General features: G+C 44.0%; 1 protein-coding gene across 4 annotated transcripts in view; it reads left to right on the top strand.

The window, feature by feature from the left end:
* The window catches only part of RNF213 (ring finger protein 213), a 135,886-nt gene that overhangs the window by 11,612 nt on the left and 99,013 nt on the right, over positions 1–25,261 (top strand). For 3 of the 4 annotated variants that reach the window (XM_044456452.1, XM_044456450.1, XM_044456453.1), the window contains 8 exons: positions 2,948–3,646; positions 5,257–5,507; positions 6,998–7,150; positions 10,315–10,511; positions 12,569–12,864; positions 17,643–17,878; positions 18,913–19,119; positions 20,052–20,247. In XM_044456452.1, coding sequence (XP_044312387.1) covers positions 2,948–3,646; positions 5,257–5,507; positions 6,998–7,150; positions 10,315–10,511; positions 12,569–12,864; positions 17,643–17,878; positions 18,913–19,119; positions 20,052–20,247 — 2,235 coding nt within the window. The remainder of the gene's footprint in view (positions 1–2,947; positions 3,647–5,256; positions 5,508–6,997; positions 7,151–10,314; positions 10,512–12,568; positions 12,865–17,642; positions 17,879–18,912; positions 19,120–20,051; positions 20,248–25,261) is intronic. The other variant, XM_044456451.1, reaches the window with a different exon arrangement.

Here is a 25,261-nt window from a genome sequence, read left to right as displayed (position 1 = left end):
GGAAGCCACAGCCTTGAATTTACAAGAGCTGAACAGAACTGTCAAGTCCGGGACATTTGGGAGGGTCTGCACTGATAAAGGTCACCATAAATTGGAAATAACCTGATGGTATATAACAACAATAAAATTGCAGATATGCAATCAAAATCCTTTGTAGTTCTTGCCTCTAGCCTTTCCAGTTCATTTTGAAAAATGTTTCTTCATAAATATCTTTTATTCTTCTTGTATTACAAATCAACAAGATAAACTATGGTAATTTATTTTCACTGCCATATACAGTGGTACCTTGACTCACGAACGCCTTGGTTCACCAACAAATCGGGTCACGAACAAAAATTTCTGAAAAATTTTGACCTGACTTGCGAACACCGCTTTGGGTGGCGACTAAGATCGCAGCCATCTCCCCCCCACCCCCCGAGTGGGGAGATGGCCACAATCCCAATTGCTTGCATGTCAGGAAGGTGTGCCTGATCAGAGGCGCGCTCCTGCAGGAAAGACAGGCGGAATCTCGACCGTCTCCCCTGTGGCTGTGCTGTGCCGCGCCTGTCTTTCCTGCAGCTGCGCTCCTCTGATCATGCATGCCTTCCCTGCAGGAAAGCAACTGGGATTGTAGCTGTCTCCCCACTCAGGGTGGTGGGGAGATGGCCGCAATCGCAGTTCCGTTTGTGATCAGAGACGCGCTGCTGCAGGAAAGACGGGCGCGGCACAGCACAGCCGCGGGGGAGATGGTCGAGATTCCGTCAGAGGAGCGCATCTCTGATCAAGCATGCCTTTCCTGCACGAACGGAGCTGCGATCACGGCCATCTCCCCACTCCCAGCACACCGTTTGTGCCCATCTCTCCCTCTCCCAGTGTGCCCATGATCATGCCCATCTCTCCCCCACCCCAAGCCCGCCGGGTTGACGGGTGCGTGCAGGGATGACAGGCACGATCTCAGTCGTGTTGGGGGAGGGCGGGGAGATGGCCGCACTTGTGTTTGGGATGGGGTGGGGTGGGGTGGGGAGAGATGGCCGCGATCTTTGTTGTTGTCACTTTGCTTCACATTTTTCTGATTTAAAAAATGTTTACAGAATGGATTAACCTTATTTACATTGAACCTTATGGGGAAATTTAACTTGGCTCACGACCAATTTGGGTCATGACCAGAGTCCTGGAATGGATTAAGTTCATGAGCCAAGGTACCACTGTATTAGGAAAATGTTGAGAAGAAACAAAATGGTTTCAAAGTATCCTTTCCAGCAGGAGGTCCACCTTGCAATTCATGAAAACTGCTTGCCCTTTTAAAATTTCTTCTATGGGATAAGGGATGACTTTGAGATACTGAAAGTCACTGTAAACCTGCCCCCCCCCCAATCATAAGTTGAAACTAATTGCCAGAGTTGTGTATATTGCTGGAGTCCTTCAAGCAGATGGACAGTTCCACCAAGGCTGCCTGCTTGTGGATTACCAACACCGCACACCTGGCATGGAGACACATCAGGAGTATATTTGCTGACCTGAAGCAGAGCAGCAGGGCCCTGGCAGTGACAGCCCCACAGGGGATGATGCCAGAGGGGGTGAAGCCACAGAGGGAGATGCAAGGATCAGGGTCTCCAAAGTAACATTGTTGTTACTCTTGGTGTCTTGGGGTGGGAAGGCTCCTTCCTACATATAGAGAGCCAGTGTGGCATAGTGGTTAAGAGCATGGGACTCGGGCAATCTGGGTTCTAGTGCCTGCTCAGCCATGGGGCCAACTGGGGGACTTTGGGCCAGTCACAGACTCTCAGCCCAGCCTACCTCACAGGGTTGTTGTTATGGGGATAAGATGGAGGAGAAGTATGATGTATGCTGCCTTGAGCTCTTTGTAGGAAAAAGGCAGGATATAAATCGATAAATAAATAAAGGCATGTGCAGTAAAGGGAGAGAATGGGACCAAATGATGGGGGCCCAGTTAGTATACTTATGGGTAGAGGGAAATATGGAATTGGCCAGAGGACTAGCCAGATAAGGAGAATGTGGCCAGGCAGTTAACACCTGTGCTGTATTCTGGCCGTGCTCCCAGCTGCAGTTTTGGTGGTTGCCCCATCAGATTCAGGTCTTCAGATGCTATTAAATGCTAGAGTGGTGCATTATATGACCTTCCTCATCCACAACTTAATAGTGGATAAAGCAGCCAATCTGGCATATATAATGGAGACTTGGATGGGTGAACGGGGGGAAATTAGTCTTTCCCAGCATCAGGAAAGACTGGGGGGCCCGAGCTGGGGGTGGTTTTGCTGTGGTCTATAAGAATCCTTTTTCTCTCTCCAGGCTCCTTCCTTGACTGATCCCTTGCCTGGAGTGTTTGTACCTTTTCCTGGGCCAGCAGGCCATATTGGGGATTCTGCTGGTGTACTAGCTACCCCACAACCCAACAGTCTCCCTACAATATCACAAGCACACCTTTTTCCTTTTACTGAGATACAATCTGTTTTCCTTGAATATTGTGGCTACTTCTTCAATGGATCAATATTTTATTCAGTTTTGGAAAATACTGGTAGTCTACATTTTGAAAGTAGAAAAAATAGAATTTTGGTAAATAATAGCTTCTCTAGGGTAAGTTTCACAGTGCTGATCAGAGGTGTAAACACATTTATTTCTAATTTATACTTCTGGATTCTCTTTCAGTTTGTTGTTGAACTTGCATATGTGATTTTGCTGTGTAGCTGCTTTTTGTATACGACCTAGTGTGATCTAGATTGAGGTCTGATTTGTGGTTGGTTGATAGCCTTGCCTCACAGACATTTTCTACTCCAAAGCGAAAACAAATAATTAGAATGTACGAGAATACTAGAATGTACAGGAATTGATGCATAGAGGTCTCTGTCTACTGAGGACATAAAGTTGAATTATCTAGTCTTAATTTGTTCAAAAAGTTTTAAATGCAGTGTTTCTCTTTTCCTAAAGCTGTTTTTCTTCTATCATGCAGAAAAGGAAGAAAAAGAAAAGTAAAGTTTCAAATGTTGAACTTCAAGATTCCTTGACACCATCCTTAAGTTCAGTACCATCCAGTCTTGATAGTTCTGTAAGCCCAGGAACGACAGATTCAAAAATCCCACCGAAAGAAAGTCCAAATCCAGCAGCTAAGTTGACCAAACCAGAGTCTACTGGTGACAGGGGAAATCAGGTTAAAACCAGTGATTTGGACACAGATCAAAATCTAGAACTTCTTGCAAAAACTCATGGTGGCAGTACTGATGTCAAGGCTAGATCAGAGCAAGATATTAAAGATGGTGCAGCAGGTCAACACTTCAGCACTACAGCCATAGTGGGGAAGATGGAGGTGGAAAGCTCTAAAAATGATGATACAATTGGTGAACAGACAAGTGTTAGTGAAGAACCAAATAAAGTAAATTGTATTTCAAGTGATCAGTCTCTGGAAAATACATTGAATGTTCAGAATTTGGTTGGAATTGTAGCACCGTCTGTTCCTGAAGGATGTGATGACAACATATCTGTAGATCTTCACTGTAATGTTGAGTCATCTGAAAACAAAGGTGCCACATTGAGTGCGGAAAATCAAAACCAAGGAATGAAGAGAACTATGCCTGAATCTGAAACAAGTTTGACTCATAAAACAAGTACTGAAGAGGTGTCCAAGCAACAGAGGAATGCTTCAGTCCCAAAGGTCAGTTGGCCAAATCTAATTGTGTAATCTAATTGTCAAAACTTTCACAACTACCTCGGCTTGAGATAGAACAAAGGGGATTGCATGTCTTCTGCTTGCCAATAATAGCAGACTTTAAATCTCTGGATGACCTCCACTGGGCATGTAAATACTTAACAGCCCAGTGCAAGACAATCCCACAGGATCGGGGGAGGTGGGTGCGATTGTGGGTGCACTCGGGGCAGGGGTGGGGAGACGATGCTGTACTCAAACCTGCAGCGAGAGAGAGAGGAACTGGTGCTCAGTTGTGACGTGACGCTCGGCAGGCAAAGCATGCGTAATACTTGTACTACAAGTCATTGCTCGTTTATCAAGTTAAAATTAAGAAAAACTTTTTGCTTGTCTTGCAAAACACTCGCAGACCAAGTTACTCGCAATCCAAGGTTTTACTGTATCTTGAAACAGTGACATCCTCCCCTTCCCCTCTGGGTGTCTTTTCTTAAGAGCTGTCTAGTGCAAATGAAGGGTGGTGGTGGTGGAGATAAAGATCACCTCCTTTGCCTCTCCTACTTGACTCATCCTGATTGGACTACACCATCTTATGTGTGTAAAAGTGGAATCTTTTGCCCTTGCTTTGTATCTTTTTCTCCCCACAATCCCCAGGTTTCTAAAATAATGACCTGCGTCATCACCTCTAGCAAGTCATAGTTTTTTTCTTGGTAAGCAAGCTCAAAAGCTCTGTGTGTCCCCACCCGCCACCTTACTAATTTCAGACCACAAATAATTAAAAATTATATGCACATTGTAGGATGTTATTTTTGTTTAGTCACCAAGTCATGCCTGACTCATCACGACCCCATGGACAAGATTTCTCCAGGCCTTTCTACCCTCCACCATCCCCCGGAGTCCACATAAGCTCACGCCGACTGCTTCAGTGACTCCATTTAGCCACCTCATTCTCTGCCGTCCCCGTCTTCTTTTGCCCTCAATTGTTCCCAGTATTAGGCTCTTCTTCAGGGACTCCTTCTTTCTCATTAGGTGGCCAAAGTATTTGAGTTTCATCTTCAGTATCTGGCCTTCTAAAGAGCAGTCAGGGTTGATCTCCTCTAGGACTGACTGGTTTGATTGCCTCGCAGTCCAAGGGACTCACTGGAGTCTTCTCTAACACCACAATTCAAAGGCCTCAATTCTTAGGTGCTTTCCTTATGGTCCAGCTTTCACAGCCATACATTGCAACTGGACAAAATCATGGCCTTGACAATACGCACTTTTGTTGGCAAGGTGATGTCTCTGCTTTTTAGTATGCTGTCTAGATTTGCCATAGCTTTCCTCCCCAAGAGCAAGCGTCTTTTAATTTCTCGGCTGCCGTCACCATCTGCGGTGATCTTGGAGCCCAAGAAAATAAAATCTGTCACTGCCTCCATTTCTTCCTCATCTATTTGCCAGGAAGTGATAGAACTGAATGCCATGATCTTAGTTTTCTTAATGTTGAGTTTCAAGCCAACTTTTGTGCTCTCCTCTTTCACCTGCTTCAAGAGGCTCTTTAGTTCTTCTTCACTTTCTGCCGTTAGAGTGGTTTGATTTTTAAATATGTTTGCTCTTTTTAAAAATGGTGCCTACCTGCATTACAGAAAACAAAGCTGGAAGAGGAAACTAAAGCAGAGAGAGGGCGTGAAGGGTTGAAAGACACAGCAACTCCTGTGGAAGAATCTTGTGGAAAGGGAAATTGTGCTGATCTTGCAAATCAGAAGCAGCAGCAGGCAAATCAGAAGCAGCAGCAGGCAAATGAGAAGAAGCAGCAGGCAAATCAGAAGAAGCAGCAGGCAAATCAAAAAGCTGAGAATCAGCAGACAGCCCAAGAAATCGGTGCAGATGAACTGAGGTATAGCCTGGTTTGTAAAATTCTGGATTAGTTTTAAATCTATTAAATATGGACCAGTAGCAGTTATTTTATAGTACCCTGGAGACTGGCTTACTTTTTAGCGTGTTCTGAATTTCTAGCCGAAACTATTAAAAAAGTTGATATAACATCTTTCAGTTGTTTTTAGTTAATTGTTTCATTGCATGTGTATATTTGTGTGTTTTGATCAACAGAATAACTTATGCCCCTCCCAAAAAAACCCAAATGTTTTTTTAACATTCCTGCTTAAATTTCATAGTGATTATTTGCTAATAAAATTGACGAGCAACAGCAACACCTGACACTTTACCATGGTATACCAGCTACAACTTCATCCTTGCTGGTATAATTATTTGCATCATACAGTTTTTCTTTCCCCAAACTGGCAGTGTTCAGTCTTCTGATGTAGCGCTATGCATCTTCAATTGCAGTTTCTTCTCCCACACAGCATCACTGTAATGTAAGCATGCTGTATGAAATGGCATATGAGATTTTCTCAGACTGTGGAGATCAGGCTACATTGGAAGATGCCCACTGTTTCTCTTCTTGGCAATAACAGAGTCCATGTTTTGTGATTCCTTAGCTGGGGTTTTGAGTGGAGAAACCTCCCTTTGTTTTTTTTCCCTGTCTAAAAGTAACTTGCTGCTCATGTGTACAAAACCTTTCTTTTTTTAAAGAGTTCTTTGTGTATAAGTACTACCCAATTTGATTCTACTATTAATGCTCAGCCTTGCATCCACCTGCTGAAAGTGTTCGGAACTCCAGACATTCAATATGGAGAAGTGTAATTCAATGCTCCTCATGTTTGGGGAACTCTGCATTTTGACTGTTCTTACCAGCCAACCAAAATTTGGTTGGTACACTATCCGTGCAACTCCTGCCCACTGGCTCTTCATCTTCTAATCTCATGCCATCTGTGAAATGCAGTAGAAATGTCCTGCTTCTCCTTAAGCTTGAAGCTGAGCGGGGGATGGGTGGATGGTGGTGAAGAAGATGAACAGCTTCATTGTGACAGATCAGGGTCAGCAGGTGGCTTAGAGATTTGCTCCATTTCTGTGCCCAGTGGGCTCTCTTGGGTCAAAATGCCATCAAATGCACTGGTGTGTCTATGCACCTCTGCCTCCCATCTCCGATACAGAGGTGGAGGAGGTTTAACTTCTTTTTCGCCTATCTCCAGACAGTGCACATAACTCTGTCTCTAGCTATCAGCTGGAAATGAGGAGGTGTGCTGATTTTCACTTCCCCTGTAACCACCAAATTCTTTGAACTTAAAAGTACTTTTGGTTGCAGATTTGCATTCTTTTACTGTCTGTCTGAGTTGGATGTAGAAGCTTGTGATTACTTGTTCTGCACTGTAAATTCTGGGTAAAATTTTCAAGTGTCAACTGAGCTTGGGAAATGGATAGTATCAGAAAGTTGTGTTCTTGATCCCCATGAATTCACTAAAACAAGTTTAACATTCTCTGTTGCAGCTGTGCCCCTTTTGATGATGTTATTACAGTGTATTTTCATGCCATACTGTCAAGGGATTTCAAATTTGATCCTGTGTTACACAAAATCTTCATCCGGACAGGCATTGCTGGTAAAGATAAATGGACGAACTTCTGTGAGCTGCATTGCTCAAAGTAAGTAGTTTTCTATGTTCACACACTCTGCATCAGGGATGACCACCTTTTTAGACCAAAGGCTGCATATGGTAGCCAGTCAGACCCTGTGTATGTGTGTGCACATGCGCATGTGCTGAGCAGCCTGCCCCTATTACTATGCACCCCCCAGCATTTACTACCACACACAACGTGTATGCCTATCTGATAGTTTATAAGATGAACATAAGCAGAAAAGCCAGTTTGTAAATCTTTGGCACAGAATGTTGCAAAAACATGAACAGTTCTTATTAGCCTGTTTCAGAAAAGATAAATACAACTGAAATGGTTAACTTGAGGACTTTCCATATGAAAGTCAGATTAGAGGCTTAAAGTGCACTGCTTGCATGTCTACTCAGAAGCAAATCCCATTGTAATGTGGCTTAGTCTCAGGTAAGATGCATAGGATTTCAGTGTTACATAATCAAAAGAACTACTATGGGAACAGGAGCAAGGTAACTTTTCTGTGATGAATAGTAATAGTTAGGATATGCTGCTCTAAAATAATGGAGGATAGAGAGATCTATCGGTGATTGTCTTGGGGATCACAGAGAAGACATCTGGAGTGCTTCAAACATATGGAAGCATTCATTGGTAGTATTTGGCTTGTTCTTTCTTTTCTTTTTAACTAAGTATTTTTGTTGCATATAAAGTATATCACAGAAGTGAGTACACCCCTCACATTTTGTAAATATTTTATTATATCTTTTCATGTGACAACCCTGAAGAAATGACACTTTGCTACAATGTAAAGTAGTGAGTATACAACTTGTATAAAGGTGTAAGTTTGCTGTCCCCTCAAAATAACTCAACGCACAGCCATTAATTTCTAAACTGCTGGCAACAAAAGTGAGTACACCCCTAAGTGAAACTGTCCAAATTGGGCCCAAAGTGTCAATATTTTGTGTGGCCACCATTATTTTACAGCACTGCCTTAACCCTCTTGGGCATGGAGTTCACCAGAGCTTCACAGGTTGCCACTGGAGTCCTGTTCCACTCCTCCATGACAACATCACGGAGCTGGTGGATGTTAGAGACCTTGCACTCCTCCACCTTCCATTTCAGGATGCCCCACAGATGCTCGATAGGGTTTAGGTCTGGAGACATGCTTGGCCAGTCCATCACCTTTACCCTCAGCTTCTTTAGGGAGGCAGTGGTCATTTTGGAGGTGTGTTTGGGGTTGTTATCATGTTGGAATACTGCCCTGCAGCCCAGTCTCCGAAGGAAGGGGATCATGCTCTGCTTCAGTATGTCACAGTACATGTTGGCATTCATGGTTCCCTCAATGAACTGTAGCTCATGCAGCCCCAGACCATGACACTCCCACCACCATGCTTGACTGTAGCCAAGACACACTTGTCTTTATATTCCTCACCTGGTTGTTGCCACACATGCTTGACACCATCTGAACCAAGTAAGTTTATCTTGGTCTCATCAGACCACAGGACATGGTTCCACTAATCCATGTCCTTAGTCTGCTTGTCTTCAGCAAACTGTTTGTGGGCTTTCTTGTGCATCATCTTTAGAAGAGGCTTCCTTCTGGGATGACACCCCTGCAGACCAATTTGATGCAGTGTGTGACGTATGGTCTGAGCACTGACAGGCTGACCCACCACCCCTTCAGCCTCTGCAGCAATGCTGGCAGCACTCATACGTCTATTTCCCAAAACCAGCCTCTGGATATGACATTGAGAACGTGCACTCAACTTCTTTGGTCGACCATGGCGAGGCCTGTTCTGAGCGGAACCTGTCCTGTTAAACCGCTGTCTTGGCCACTGTGCTGCAGCTCAGTTTCAGGGTCTTGGCAATCTTCTTACAGCCTAGGGCCATGTTTATGCAGAGCAACATTTCTTTTTTTTAGATCCTCAGAGAGTTCTTTGCCATGAGGTGCCATGTTGAACTTCCAGTGACCAGTATGAGAGAGTGAGAGCGGTAACACCAAATTTAACACACCTGCTCCCCATTCACACCTGAGACCTTTTAATACTAATGAGTCACATGACACCGGGGAGGGAAAATGGCTAATAATGCCATTGGGCAATTTGGACAGTTTCACTTAGGGGTGTAGTCACTTTTGTTGCCAGCGGTTTAGACATTAATGGCTGTGTGTTGAGTTATTTTGAGGGGACAGCAAATTTACTGTTATACAAGCTGTATACTCACTACTTTACATTGTAGCAAAGTGTCATTTCTTCAGGGTTGTCACATAATATTATAAAATATTTACAAAATGTGAGGGGTGTACTCACTTCTGTGATATACTGTACATGTGTAGAAATGTTAATACAGATCCATAAATGATCCATGGGACAAGACTGTTAAATTCTGTCTCAAAATGATCCAAATACTGTGATAAGAAAACCAAATTGAGTATAGAAAGTAACAAATCTGCATGAATTCTCTGTTTTTGGTAATTTCCAAAAATGTAGCTCTCACAGAGAAACAGATTTACAGCCAGCTCAAACATAACACTTCTTAGTAAGTCTTAGTAATGATAACAGAAGCACTCAAGGTGGCTTGCAAGTAAGGAATCAAGAAGGCTCATGCATGACATTAGCTCCCAGCTTAGTACATTGTAGTTTGCTAAAGTGGGATTTTTACATCAGAACAGGCCCTACATTGCTAGATGTTGGTCTGAGAGGCACTGTGCAAGAGTTTGCCACATTAGATTTTAGACCACAAGATGCATTTTTTATTATGACACTTGGAGAGCATTGGTACATAATGTTAAACTATGATTTAGCATTATTTGTTAAACGAGCTATACAAAGCCTTGGATTGTATGATTTCCCCTCTTACCTGAATGCTGAAAAGGGATGTGTTAATGGATTGTGAATTGAAAGGGAGAGTGAAGAGAACCTTCAGTTTATGGGGTGGCATAGAAATAGAATTAAATAAATGATTGTGCCAGAGCTAGTGCACTTCATTACTCCCATTCATTTCTGACATCCCATTGGTTAAACATCCATCCCGTGTGTTGCCATGATATCCAAAACCAGCTCTGAGTTTAAATTGAGAATGTGTATAGATATCTTTTATTTCATACATATTATTGCAGAAAGTTTTGTTGAATAATAGATCTGTTGCTTGCCTATTGTCTTGCTTTGCTGTTAAACTGTACATATATGCAATTTGTTTAAAAACAGGGACCTTGCTGAGCATGGTTACCTAATTGAAGGCTGTGGTATGATTCCTAAGAACTACCTGGACCAACCAATCGCGTATAAATATTACATTGCACGTGGGAAGCAAGGAGAACATGAATTCATTTACAAAAAAGGTCCGAAAGAAACAATAGTGAATCGTTGTTTGATTATACAGTCACAGTACCTGAATGGTACAGGTAAGGAACTATCACCTGTGGGATTGTGATTTTGGTAATATATTAAAGACTGAGATTCTGTAGTTCTGTGGATTAAATTGGCCAAGATAGGACTGAAACCATGACTAAAGGAAGTGATTAATGACTGTGGAAGTGGGTTGCTTTCTCTTGCAGAAAAGAGAAGTAACACGTCCTTTATTAAGCTTTCCTTTGACCCAAGAGATCTGCTTAACTATAGGCCAAACTCCAATGTGTCATTCTTGACTAAGATGATTAGGAAAGTGTTGCCCCCAGAGAAATCTGGACAAACTGATAGGAAAACCCTCGTAGCAGTTGGGTTTTCAGATGGGATAAAGGAGTATGATTCCCTTGGCTGCTTTGCTGGATAGCCTAAATCAAGAAACGATGGGGGAGAGTACAGCTGTATTGGTGAACCGCTCCTGAAAGATCTATGCAATTTGCCAATAGTTTTTCAAGGCACATTCAAGCTGTTGGTTTTAGCTTTTAAGGCTCTAAATGGCTTAACTGATCTCTTAGACAGCTAGGTTCTATCTCACTGTCAGCCTGCCTGACTGTTAGGATCTGCTGGAAAGTCCATTATTCATATATTTAATTTTTATCCTGCCTTTTTTTCTTTCAAGAAACTCAAGGCAGCTTACATGATTCTCTTTCTCCCAGTCTTATCCTCAATAACAGACCTGTGTAATGGGCCAGACTGAGAGTCTGTGACTGGTCCAAAGTCACCCAGTGATCTCCATGGCTGAGTGGTGACTAGAACCCAGGTGGTCTTGAGTGCTAGTCCTGCACTCTTAGTCACTACACCACACTGTGTCTTTCTGAGGATGCCCTGACCTGTATAGGGCCATTGGTTGAGTATGAGTCAAAGGACTTTCTTCTGTGTTGTCTCCAGCCTATGGAAGGTACCTCCTCAAGGACCATGCAGAAAGTGTATAAAGATACAGTCTCAGTTTCTCCTTTTAAAATGTGTAGGTTTTTATTCTTTTTATTGTACTTATTTTTATAGTAGAAAGGTTTTGTTATAAATTATTGCAGAACATCACCTTGATGGCTTTCCAGCAGATAATGCAGCATATACGTGTTAATAAACCAATTGCAGCCAAGTAAACTAGAGTTCCAAATATTATGTAAGGCTATTTCTCCCAAGAAGAACATATATAGCTATAACAAGTCCCAAACATAGAAGAGTTTGAATCTTTGAGTTGACCACATTGTACCCCTCTAGCAACTATACAAATCATTGCTGCTGTCATGCTCAACGTGAGTGAGGGGAAACCAGGAGTCTTCATTGCACAGAAATCTAAAAGTTAGTTCAAGAAAAACAGTGTACTCTTCAGGCAGTCAAAGAGATGTTCAGATAATGATTACATCACTTTCATCCACAGAGACCAGTTATGTTTGCAAGTAGTGATCGAAGCACAGATGAGCAACCCAATGGCACTTTTTCTACTATTTTTGTGTGCTTTGCTGTATTTTGATAGGAGAATTAGGACTGTCAGGCAGTGCTGTGCTAGAAAGGAAAGGTGGAATACTATGTGTTTCAACAACCTACTCACCCAATGTGAAAGCAGTCCTCCCAGCACTCGTTTACCCCCTGCTGATATGCCAGTTTGCTGATAGTAAAATCACTATTTACAGCCTGGCTGCACTTTGCACTCTGCTTTGCAGGCAGAACAAACTGCACAATGCTCAGCAATGCTGCTATATAATCTAGCAGGAGAGAGGGAATGTTGGCAGCATTCCCCCATGTGTAAATCTCAACATGGTGGAGGGTAATGGATGTATCAGCTTAAAACGAAGTGGAAGGTGTCCAGTCCTGCTGCTGCTCTTATCTTTGCCATTGCTTGAGGGATACAATCTAGTTGTCTGTGGTGAAAAGGACACCTAGAATAGTTTTTCCCCAAGGCTTGGCTTTTACAGAAAGCAAAGATTTGTGTTTTTTGCAACTCGGGAGGGGATTTGTGCTTTTTGGGATTTGCCACATTTGGCAAGGGTGGAGTGTTGCTATAGGAAAGGGAGGCCTTGTTTTGTGAAATCTCAATGGGATTTGTTTTAATTAGCAGACTGGCATCAGTATGATGACATTGTATGCGCTGCACCATCTGAATCTATGTGGACCACTATTAAGAACAATCTTCCATTTTGGACAAAATCAGAGAACAATACTGTGAAAGGAAAACAAATAGCAGCTAGAGTGATGCTGGACAGCCTCTTCAGTATCCTGAACACCTGGACCCTCAACAATGTCAAGAACTTTCTCTTTCAGTTCAGACATTTTTACGTAGTGAATATTAAACCAATGATACATGAGGGAGGACCAAAGGAATGGAGAGAATTAAAGTTTGGAGAAGAACAGGTATCTGTAACACATTCTGAATAGCAATATTTTAATAAGTCTAACTGGAATGTGCCATATGAAGGTTGATGATCATCTCCCTGGGTCAAAACTAAAACGGGGTTAAGTGTTTCAGCCAAAATCTTTCTCGTTCCAGAAAAAGATAAAATGGAAAATCTGGGACCGTGTGGATCTGTTTATTGTGTTGGAGCCATTCCCATTTGAATGAATCCTTGGGACACCATCTGCTTCCTAAACGTGCAGAGTGGTGTCACACTGGGCTCCGGCAGAACCCTCTTCCTGCCATGGTGCCAGCATCCCACATGCATTGCTGCTTTGCTAGGGATGCAGCACCTTGCTGGGTCCGCTGGATGGATGCTACATTGTACTCCATAATGGCATCACTACTATAAAAAAGTTAGAAGCTGTTGAACAGGCAGGATTTTGATCCTGCACAAAGTTGTTTTTTTCATATTCATTGGACTATTATATTGATGGAAACACTCTGTGTATTCGACACTGGAAGATGCAAATGGACAGACTCAGTAATTTGTAAATTTGCTGTCCTGCTTCCCAGCCTGCTCATTAGGAGCTTCTGTGTGGATTGAGCCCACCCCTCCTACAGCCTTCAAAACTTGTTGACTCAAATTCTGATTCAGAAGTGGAGGATGGGCTGCAATTCTCTGTTGACCTGCCAAGGCCAGGGGACCCAGAGATAATCTGGGCAGCTGTGATTGTGTCAGGGGAGAGGGAAACGCCAACCCCCTCCCCCCGCTCCATTGCCTCCATCATCACGTACAGTCTTGGTCAGCAGTGCAGTGCCTTTAATGTAATACTGGCTACAAAGACTGCAGGGCCACCTGGCTGCTTCTGACAGAGTCTTAGTTGAGGAAGAGGCCATCCCTCTAACTGCAGGCACGCTCAGCTAGGGCAGGGAGGTTGCCATGCCATCCATTGCTGCAGAGCCTCGGCTTTTGTGCTGACAATCCTCTTCTCAGCTGGCTCCTCCCTGTGTGTGCAAATGGCAGGACAATTCCCCTCCCCTGTGTGCATCAACTCTGCACAGTCTGCAGAGAGAGTCCTCCTAAGGGGGAAAGGGTGAGCTGTGTCCACCCTTAGACCCCTGTCTCTGCCCTAGACTGTTGGGGTTAAGCGCCTCCCCCCCCCGAGTCCTGTTCTCCTGTCACCTTTGTCTCCTTGCTGCCGCCACCCTTCCTGTCCCCATGCCACATCCACCTCCACCTCCTCTTCTCTTCCCTTGCTCTTCTCTTTATCTTGCCAGGGCCACGCCCCCTTGTCCAGGTGCTCTCTTCCTGGGGAAGCACCTGCACATCTGTGTGCTCAGAGCTGGGCTGGGTGCATGGTTCCCCTGCCCAGTGCCCTGTTGTTGATGGTCTTGCCACCCCAGGTGTCAGATTCACTGACTCTTCATTCCCTACCGTGCATCCCCCTTGGCTTGCTCCCAAGTAGGAGATGGCAAGCCCTGACAACCCTTCACAGTAGCTACTGGGAATCAGACAGTTTAAAGTTCTATAGAAAATTCGGTGAATTATGGGATGGGGTAGACCCAGTGTCATTCATTACACCATTTAATCTCAGCTTAAGAAGGTGGATAGTTGAGAAGCATCAGATTTTCAAGCAGTTGTTCTGAAAGTAGCATGATTCACCTTGAAGTTGAAGTCAGTTCTTTTCAGTTTGAAAGGGAGGAAAGGTATTCAGTTTGGAATCAATTTGATATAGTATCAGAATAGTAGAGTTGGAAGGGGCCTGTAAGTCCAACTCCCTGCTCAGTGCTGGACTGCAAGTTAAAGCACCCCTCGCAGATGGCAGTCCAACTGCCTCTTCCATGCCTTTAGCATTAGAGACTTCATGACCTCCCTAGGTAATAGGTTCCATTGTCATACTGCTCTGACAGTCAGGAAGTTCTCTCTGATGTTCAGCTGGAACCTGGCTTCTTGTAACTTGACCCCATTATTCCAAGTCTTGCACTCAGGGATTACTTGAAAAGAGATCCTGGCCTTCCTCTTCATGACAACCTTTCAAGTACTTGAAGGGTTCCTATCATATATCTGCTCACTCTTGCCTTCTTGAGGCTAAACATGGCCACTTTTTTCAATGTCTTCTCATAGGGCTTTGTTTCCAGTCCCTGGATCATCCTTGTGGTCCTTCTATGAATCCTTTTCATCTTATCTGTATCTTTCTTAAACCATGTTGCCCAAAACTGGATGCAGTATTCCATGAGGCCTAACCAGTGCTGAGTAAAGGGTAATATATAATTAAGCTACAATTCTCTAATGGTCAGTATCCTAATTTCCTTCTTTAGCTTTTGTGACTAGCTGCTGCAATAACTTCCTTGCGTATCACAAGGCAGCCTAGTTGGCCATGAACATAATATTTTAGAAAGCCTTTGTCCTGATCTACTTGAAAAGACAGAGAAGACTGGCCAGAACTACTACACAGAATTAATTGATACACCCCCTCAATTTACTGTCATTATCTAGTTCAGTGGTTTCCTGCTGGTCCATGAAAAAGCCCTGACATGGAAGTCTTGGTGGGGACAGCACCTTGTGGAGCCGTGTCCCAAAGGAGCGGCGCAGGGGTGGCCAGGCCTTGCAGCAATAGAACACTGCCCCGCAGCCAACCTAGCAGCAAGACACACACCACAGCACACTCCAACCCAGCATTCCAATAGCAGGCTGCATTGGCGCACCGGAATGCCCAGGGCTTTAAGCGATGGGATGGCATACAAAAATTCTGAATGAATGCATGAATGCCCGGAAGATGGCTGTGCCGCTCACCTTGTCAGGCAGCGCAAAACCAGAGTCAGGAAGCTTGGGGCCACTTGCACGGCGCACTGAGGAGGTGGAAGCGGCAGCAGCATTCTCAGAGTTGCACCCACTCCACTCTTCCCGCTTGCTCGGTGCTGCTGCCGTCACCAGGGGAACTCAGCTGATTGTAGCAGAAAGTGGGAAAGCAGCTCCACACAAGGGCAGGGCCGTTCAGAAAGCCACCAAGTGTCACGGAGGAGCTGCAGAGGGGTGGCCGGGCCTTTCAGAGCTGCGTATTATGGCAGCACCTCCTGCTCAGCCAGCTGTTCTTGCTCGCTCAGCGCTGCTGCTGTCACCAGGAGAACCGAGCTGATCCAGGCAGGAGGTGGGAAAGAGCTCGGATGTCACTCTCCAAACATAAAATGCAGTCATTGTCACAATTTTGGATATCACTGAAAAATGAATATCTGTTACTAAGTTACAGAGCTATTAAATTGTTACTTGTATTTTATTTGTGTGAAGAGTTTTTTAGCCCTGTCACTAATAAAAATCAAACAGAAACAGAATGGATGTCTGTGCAGTGCTTTGTCTCTCAGAAACAACACTGCAGCCACAACTTTCAAGTATTCATGAAAAGAAGCAACAGCAGATTTCACATTAGCCTTATTTGAATTACATATTGCTCTCTAAAAATTTCAGTTGTATTTGATTACATTTAATTTCAATATTATATTCTTTTATTAGAATTTCTGCTGTTCAGTTTCTGGTTATTTTGGAGAATTATCATTTTTGGTATTATATTTAAAAACTAATGCATAAAATACTATACTATGTGTATAATGCTTTTTATTTCTGCTTCAGTGGTCCCTGAAAAATATTTCTATTTTTGCTGGTCCTCAGCTATAAAAAAATTGAAAACCACTGATCTAGTTGTTGAAGCAGCTAGAATTCTTATATAGCTAATGAAATCTTCCATTAATCTGGTGAATGTTGATTCAGCTCCAAGTTGATGAATGTCTTATGAAGATAGATCATTCTTTTTGCACTTGTCAAACATACATCAACAAACACTGGCACTTGCATTTTGGTAACTGTCAATATATATCACTGCTCTGTGGGTCCTTCTTCCAAGGGCAGACTCTGGGTGACTCTTGGAGGGCGGCAGCAAGGAGCAGGGCTTTTCCTGGGATATCCCCTATCTGTGCAACAGCCTCCCCACTGTGCCCCACCTGACACCAGCCTTGTAATCTTTTTGGTACCAGGTTAAGGTAGCCCTTTATGCTGAGGCTTTTAAAGATTTAATTGTTTACCCAGGGGTTTGAAGGGTATCCCTTCCAGGTGTTTTTTTACTGCATCTTTTAACTGCTTTAATTTTTTTAAAAATGTCTTTTGATTTCACAGTATTTGTATTGCATCTTATATCTTTGTTTTTATGCATTTATCCCCAGACAGCTTTGGCTATGGGGTGGTACAGAAATTATATAAATAGTATTGGCATAATTGCCAGATTTTGGACACTGACAAAATTCATCTGAGATTATACACTTTGAAATGTGCTGGTCAGTATCCACCAGCTTCAGGGCATGTATGTAATATATACATTAATGCTCTTTAGAAACGGAAGCAGAGTAATGCTAGCTACCAGAAAATAAAATCTGGCAGTGATAAACAATGTGCAACACTTAGCCACCTTTTGTGCGGCCCATGTAGGTCTGGTAGCACGAGGTAGCCCCTGTGGACAACTGCAAATCCTGTCCCAGGCTATTCATTTGCTGCTGCTGCTGCTTCTGTTTGGTGTGTGCTGGATGAGGACTGCTAGCACACTCTGCTTTTACACAGACGATGTATGCAGAGGGACAATGTTTTCTCTTCCTTGGTGCCCAGCACAAATAGGATGCAGTCATGCTAACAGGGTGTGACTAAGCCCAAACTGAGTGATCTGCTAGATAAAGCCTTCCTGATATGAGAAAAGCACAATTCCAAAGAAAATAGGTGACTATTGATGTGTTTTTTTCATTTCTCTCGATTTAGATGAAAGCATTAATACTGGATTATTTGAAAAAAATAGTCCACGACAGTGCAAATTGTACAGTCCAAAATAAGCTGGGCCTGGGATTGATTATTCTTCTACTTGGACAATGTTATCGTCTTCCAACATCAGAGACTGACCTGGAACAGTTATGCAGCATTCTTTGTTTAGATAAGCCACCAGTAGATGTGATGCATGAAGTGTATGCTCTCCAAAAAGTGTTTTCAAGTATTACAAGGTATGCGATAGGTAATTAAGAGTATGAAAATTAAGAGCCAGTGTTCGGGCAGATTTATAAATGATCATTGTTTTAACTTTTAGCGGTTTTTTGATGAACAAAATTTAACAGGTTCAGACTTCCCCACACTGTATCCCCAGAAATTTATTTCTGCATGTTGCACATCTACTAAAGGCCATGAGCTTCTGTCAACAGAAAGCCGTCTTGTGAGAAATAATGGGGGAAATGCCAAGTAATGTACTGTGGTTCGTTTTATTGAATTTCAAAAGATACTATTTTTTGAATCCCATTTCATTCCGCTAATGGGAATGTCTTACATGTAGATTTAAACTCACAGGAAACTCTTAATAGTGAAAGTGAGTGCAGAAGATCCTTGATTTTCCCCTCCTCCACATAGCCCCATGGAGTGCCCTGAAACTCTGCTCTACAAGATTGAGAGAACTTCAAAGGGTGTGGAAGAATGAAGCAGGGGAAATGGCAAAAAAGTTGGAAAGGAAATGGCAAACAATTAGCTCACTTGTACCTCTTCTGCTAGTGAAAGCCTGGATTGGTGTGCCTGCTATTTGCAGGAGGAACAATCCAATCCACTGCCCTACAATGGCTTTTATGTTGCTTACAACACAGTAGGAAAAAATACATGAAGGATTTTAAGGATTGTCCCATTGATTTAGTGACACAATGGGAGCAGATTATGATGCTTTTAAAATTGTGAAGGATTGTGTGTTTGTAGATACAGACTTCAGGAATTACACTTGCCATGGGAAACATGATGCACCTTCTGGTAAGCATGAGGAGTGCCAGTGTGTTCAGGCAGTGCTCTGTGCTGTGAGGCTGTGCAAGTGGGAAAGGGAAGGTTTTAAGTGAGTGTTGAAGTTTTGGCTGTGGACTCCTGCATATTTCAGAAATATTGCAATGTTAAACAGTGCACTCTGTCTAGTAATGCCCTGCTAGGCTTGACTTTCATGCAGAAATGTATGTTTAATGGAATGTTGTAGTATTTTTCTGGTAGCCTTAATTTCTTCCTTCCTTTTCAGAATGGAACTCCATTTGATGACGTTTTGTGATATCTGTATCAAACGTGGGATTCACCAGTGGTTGTGGACAATTCCCATTCTCCATATATTTACTTCTAAGGAGCTTAACAATGTTCAACTGCATCCCCCACTTCAAAATGAAAAGAAATGGGCAGGATTAGAAGACCTTCCATTCATTGAATACAGAGATAAAAAGGAACATCAACAGTGAGTTTTAATACAATTGCTTAGTTAATTCCTTTCTTTCTGAAATTTTATTATCAATGAGTAGCATTATTTAGATGCTGATGTTGTGCTTTAATATTGTATTACTGACCTGAGACAGGACAAAAAAGCTATAAATAAATAAATAGTTTCTAGAAGTAAGTATTAGATGGGTTCAAAGAACTGCTCTGTGCATGCTCAGCTATTCATTCTGGGTAATTGTGCTTCTGGAAAACACTGGTGAATAAAGAAAGTCTTGCAAGGAAAGGTCTGTGGCTTTGAATGTGGGAAAGAAGGAAACTTACCTCAGAACAAATATTATGAATCTTCCATTTTGAAGAAGACGCTCATGAGTTATAGTGGCCACTAGTGAAAGTCAGTTCTCCTCTCCCCAAAAAACCATATTTCGAACCATACCTTCACCAGGACATATGTTGTATTTATATTGTTACTTGAACTTTTAATTTCAATGAGTATGTTCATTGTATTATGAAGAGATTGTGAGATCTTGAAATACTGAATAAAATATTTATAAGTGTTGTGGATATATTAATAGTGAGATTCTCATGCATTTCCAGACGTGGGAATCTAAGGCTCAAGATTAAAATTGGTATTGGTGTTACACTGGCAGCCACTGAAACTGTTCAGAGCAGTTTAACTTTAGTATTACAAATTTGTCTCTTCCTTCTTCCCCTTGCACACCTGAGGTAATGGCTTGTTCTATCCGTGTCAGTAATGCCTGAATTCAGAACTGGTTTAAGTGCTGCTTATGGACCAGGATATGAAACCAGGACCAGATCCTGGTTACAGTATAAACCAGCTTTTTTACATTCTTCCTAACTGTGCAAAACTTTGTATTAGGACTGTAATCTCTCTCTCAAGAGTTCAATATATTTACTGTTCTTTATTTGCAAAAATCCCTTTTTTGTTTGCAGAATCTTGTTAGAACGAATGAAAGAAAAGAAGTATTTGTTGGAAAGAAACAGATTACTCTTCAGGTCATGGTTTTCCTTGCTGCCTCTACAGAACTTAGTAGAATTTGTCCATAACTCTCCTGCTGATCTCTTGGACTGTCTTCCAGGAACCTACTATAGACTGCAGGGTATGAGATCCTTGCAGTCTAATTGTAAGGTTTGTTCTCATTTTTGCCTAATTTATTAAATTGTCTTTAGCACAAGTTAGAATATGTTAACTGCTTATACTAACACTGATAGATCTTCCTGTTCAGTATAAAGAAGCCTGCATTGTGTAAATTAAAAAACCTAAGGATTTAGCTAGAAAATCAGGAAGCCATGTTATTGGAGGTGAACTGGAGGTTTCTTGTTTAGAGGCAGCTTATTTTATTTTATACCAGTTTAATTTTTACCATTAGGTTTGTTAGCGTGCTACAGAGAGCAGAAACAGTACTTTTTCTGGTAAGTGTACATGCAGAGAGATTTTAAACATGGCATATCAGTGTCCTTGGATCACAATTTGTGCCTCTTACCAGGTTCACAGAACTGAACAGGTCTGCTACTGAATGTGAGAAAGCCCATTTTGAATATTCAGTGTCTGGTTATAGCTTCTCACGTACAAATCTAGGGAACCATGGTGTTAACAACCTTGAATCACCCATCATTGCCATGCCCACATTTCATGCTACCCCATCCTGCTAGGAAGCTACAGATGGTTGGTTGGTCTCAGAAAACCCACAGTGTGCCCTGCTCCTTCCCTGTCAGTCTTCTTGTGGGTACACAAAAGGACTCCTTGGAAGCGTCCATCTTGTCTCCATTTCCCTTGTCTCCTATGATCTTTTCCTCCACCTTTTTTCTCTTTTCCTTTTCAAAGATTGCTTTTTGTGATTTCTGAAGAGACAGAATTTTTAGAGTGAATAGTCTGCACATTAGAGAGGCTGTAACTGGTTCGTGTCCCCCCCCCCCCCACACACACACACCTTTTTTGCCATATATATTTTAAAAAAATGGTTTGGTTCTCAGCTTCTTCTTTTCTTTGAGAGACTAGTTGCTCAAGCAGGTAGAAAAATAGGATCTGGGAAAGGCTTTTAGCTGAAGCATCCATTTCCCTGGCAGAAGTTCACAGAGCTGGCTTTCCTCCTTTTATTTTTCATCAGATGAATCTGGGTGTTCTGATGTCAGCCTTGAAATCAGTGCATATCACTATCACTAAAGCCTGATTAGCTCTGTCAAAAGTCCCATGTAAAAAGGGATCTTGACAGCTGCTAAACTGTCTAGCTCCCATGCATGGGGTGGCTTGCGCCTTCCCAGCATACTGAGCAGCTAGAATCCCAGGAAAAAGTGGAAAAGGCTGAGAATAGTCAGGTCCCAAAGAAAAGCTGAGGATCTTCCTGCAACAAATATGAACTACTTGCCACGTTTTTCAAGCAAGGATCACTTGCAGATTTTCTTTTCTTTGACAAATGACAGTACAAAGTAACAAAACAGAATATTTATAGACTTGTTTCATCAGTGTTTATGGATGGTATCTCTTGCACGTTGCTAGGAGTCTTCCTGAGATACTGATGAGAAAGGAAGTGTATTTCAGATCCCCGGAGTTGCTCAGAAGGTTAAAAAAATTAAGAAAATGTTTATATGTACTTAAAGCACAAATAAAATGGTCAAGCTTCAGCAGCTTCTCCAGTGTACTAGTTAGGCAATTTAAAGGGTCAGTTACCTTGGAGATTAGGAAAAGAGATATCCCCAAAAAGTGGAAATGGGGTAAAAAGCCGCCATGTATGCAAAACGGCTCATAGGCTCAACGGGGAATGCAAAGCCATTGACAGTTGTCCCAAAGTGCCGCTTGATGACTTGTGGGGCTGTCACTGATGGTGGTTCAGATGAGCTCAACAGGAGTAGCAAGGGGTTTTGCCACTCTGGCCGATCAACTTCCTCACCACTTTCCAGTACCTCCGAGGGGGTGTTACCCAGGTTCAGATGACATGACAACTCTTTGGGTGTATAACCCTACAATATGCCACGAGTCATTAGGGTGGCTTGTATTCCCAAAATAAGTCAACTTAGCTGGACATGGTCCAGACTCACACAGGCTGCCCACACACCATGTCTGCATACCCACAGTGGGCTGGGGTGCAAACCGTGTCAGTCGACTGCTAGGTAATACAAGTGTTGTTAAGCCCTCGCATAATCATGGTCTATGGGTCTGCATGACAAGATGACAACATCTAGTTGTTGAATATGCAAAGGCCACTGTGACTGAACCACTCACAGGGGCTGGATTGTTAAGCAAAGCAGTCCTGTATTTATAACAAAGATGAGATGGAACAAAATAATTTGACAGTCACCATCCTTACAACTGTTAGGTGAACCTCATACTGCACCAGTATACCACCAGCAATATAATGCAATATTCTTCGTCGTGGCCTCTGCGCATCACACATATGGGTGCTGTGCCTGCGCAGTGCCTTTGGCCGGAAGATTGATAGCTAACGGTTTTTGGCGGGAAAAAGCTCCACTCCCCCTCCCCCTCTAACCTGTAAAGAGCGGAGTGTCTGCCATTTTGTTCAGTCTTTGTGACCGCCGTTCGCTGTGCCTTGTGCCACTTTCGCTATCGCTCTGACCGTTGCTCGTCTTGTTTGTTCTCGATTATTCTTCTCTCCCAGTTATTATAGCCCTGTTAGTAGTTCTTGTAGAAACTCTTGGTCCTCTTGATAGTTCTCTGTTTTTTCTATTGTTCTCTCTTTCGATTTTCTATAAAAAACAAAAACAAAAACAAACCAAAAATATATTCTTACCCTCTGCACTATCTTCTCCTTTTTTCCTTTTCTTACGATGGCGCAGCGAGTGGCTTTCCGCAAGTGCATGGAATGCGGATCTAAGATGTCTCCTGCAGACCTGCATGACCTATGCCTCCTCTGCCTGGGGGAAGGGCATAGGACCGATAAGTGTTCTCACTGCCTGGCCTTCTCTAAGCAGGCCAGGAAAAATCGCGAGAACCGCCTACGAAGGCTTTTGTGGGATCGGGCTCTTCTGCAGTCTGACCCACTAGTCACCTCTCCGAAGCCTGGCTCTTCCACTGCTCCTCTGCATTCATGCCCTTCGGCTCCACCCTCTTGCCCTTCGGACGAAGGTGCGTCTACCATGGGCGCTCGGCCTGCTTCTCCGAAGAAGAAGCATGAGAAACGCAAGCGTGCCGATACTGACAAATTGGCAGGCCACAAGAAGGCCAGGAAGGAGAAGGCTCCGAAGCCGTCGAAGAAATCTAAGGATCCGGAGCATCCCAGGCATCGTGACTCGGGTTTAGCGGCCCCCTCGGTACCGACGGTAGTCACCATACCAACTCGACCTGACCCGGCCCTTCAGGCGGCTATGAGGGTTACCCCTCAAGGGTCCCCTTGCCGTGTGGCTGACCTTCCGGCGGAGCCTCTCCAAACTCTACCACGGGAGTCGATTTCTGAGGGGGAGATTCAAGATTCTCCCACTAGGGCTAGGTCTCCCACACCTATGCCCACAGCCACATTGGAGGCGAATGTTGAAATGTCCCCGCCTAGGAGCCGGAGGAGTCGCTCCGTGGAACACCATTCCGAAGGATGGTACCGTCCCTACTACCAGGCCTGGGGCAATCCGCACTCCGTCGGATACTACCCTGGTCCCAAGGGTCGATCTTCACCACCTCCTCATGACCGTCCGCTGTCCTCGTCCCTGATACCTCCTTGGGATGAGAGTAGCCGGTCCTTCTCTCCGGCTGAGTCCTCTTCATCGGCTCCCCCGTACTATGGTGCTGCTTCCGACGATTCGGAGGTCGATTCTACCTCCCCAGACGTCGCTGTGACCTCCCAGGGCCCTGTGTCACCGGATGAATCGCACGTTTCCTTCGTGGAGTTGATGTCCCGCCTTGTCCAGTCCCTTGAGATAGACGCCGTCCAGCGTTCGGGACCGAGTACGGACAAGTTTTATGATGTCATCCATGGGGAACAATCTACATCGATTGTCCTGCCGTTGATCACCACCTTGTGACAGGCGATGACTCAACCCTGGGACTTGCCTGCTCACCCTCAACCGACTTCGCGGAGGCACGAATCCGTGTATCGGGTTCGGGAAGAGGACATACCCTTCCTCCTCAGCCACCCCAAACCGAACTTGGTGGTGGTGGAGTCCTCCCAGGGCAGAGAGGCAAGAGGTCACACCGCACCGACGGACAAGGAGGGACGGAAGATCGGCTCCCTGGCCAGGCGAGTGTACGCTGCCTCTGGCCAAGGGCTCAGTATTTCCAATTACGAGGCGACGCTTGCGAGGTATCAATACTTCATTATGCAGCACCTCCATAACATCGTCTCAGCCCTCCTGGACCACCAGGGTGACCTGGCAAAGGTCTTCATCAAGGAGGTGATGCAAGTTGCTGTCCAGCAGTTGTCCACTGCCCGACATCATGTGGACACAGACTTGAGGGCCTTGGTCAGTGCCGTCTCCCTCCGGAGGCACGTCTGGTTACGGAACTGTAACTTCCTGGAGGAGACGAAGGGGTGAATAGAGGAAATGCCCTTCGACGGGTCCGGGCTTTTCCACTCGAGGACCGACCACAAGCTAAAGAAACTCCATGAGTCTCGCATGACGGCACGGAGGATGGAGCTACAGACCCAGACCAGGTGTAAGTGGTCATGGACCCGTCCATCTTATAGACAATCATGCCAGCCTCGACAGCAGCCTCAACACCGGCAGCAGCAGCAGCAACAGCAATGCCGCCGTCAACAGCCTCCACAACGGTACCAGCAGGACCGTCGTCGTTTCAACGGAGATAGGAGACAGTGCTGATGGGACGGGCGAACCACTCCTCTAACTCCTTTTATACCCACCCCCGTCTCATCTGGGGACCGGCTGAAAGGCCAACTCCCCATTTGGGGGTCCATCACATCTGATCGGTGGGTATTGTCCATCAAACAGCACGGCTGTCGGATAGAATTCAACATGGTTCCCCCATCGAGTCCGATCCGGTTTACATCATGCTCGCCGGTATTGCTCGACGAAGTCCAACAACTTCTTCGTAAAGGAGCGATTCAACAAGTGGCCTGGGCAGACGGTCCTCACGGATTCTATTCCAGATATTTTATGGTCCCGAAGTGGGATGGTGGTCTGCATCCAATCTTGGACTTACGCAATCTGAATCGATTCATCGCAACGAAAATGTTTCGAAT

The sequence above is a fragment of the Varanus komodoensis genome, unplaced genomic scaffold (assembly GCF_004798865.1).
Source record: "Varanus komodoensis strain SLA01 unplaced genomic scaffold, ASM479886v1 scaffold84, whole genome shotgun sequence".
In the NCBI taxonomy this organism is placed as follows: Eukaryota; Metazoa; Chordata; class Lepidosauria; order Squamata; family Varanidae; genus Varanus; species Varanus komodoensis.
The sequence above is the reverse complement of the archived record's forward strand: the minus strand, read 5'-3'. Positions and strand labels throughout refer to the sequence as shown.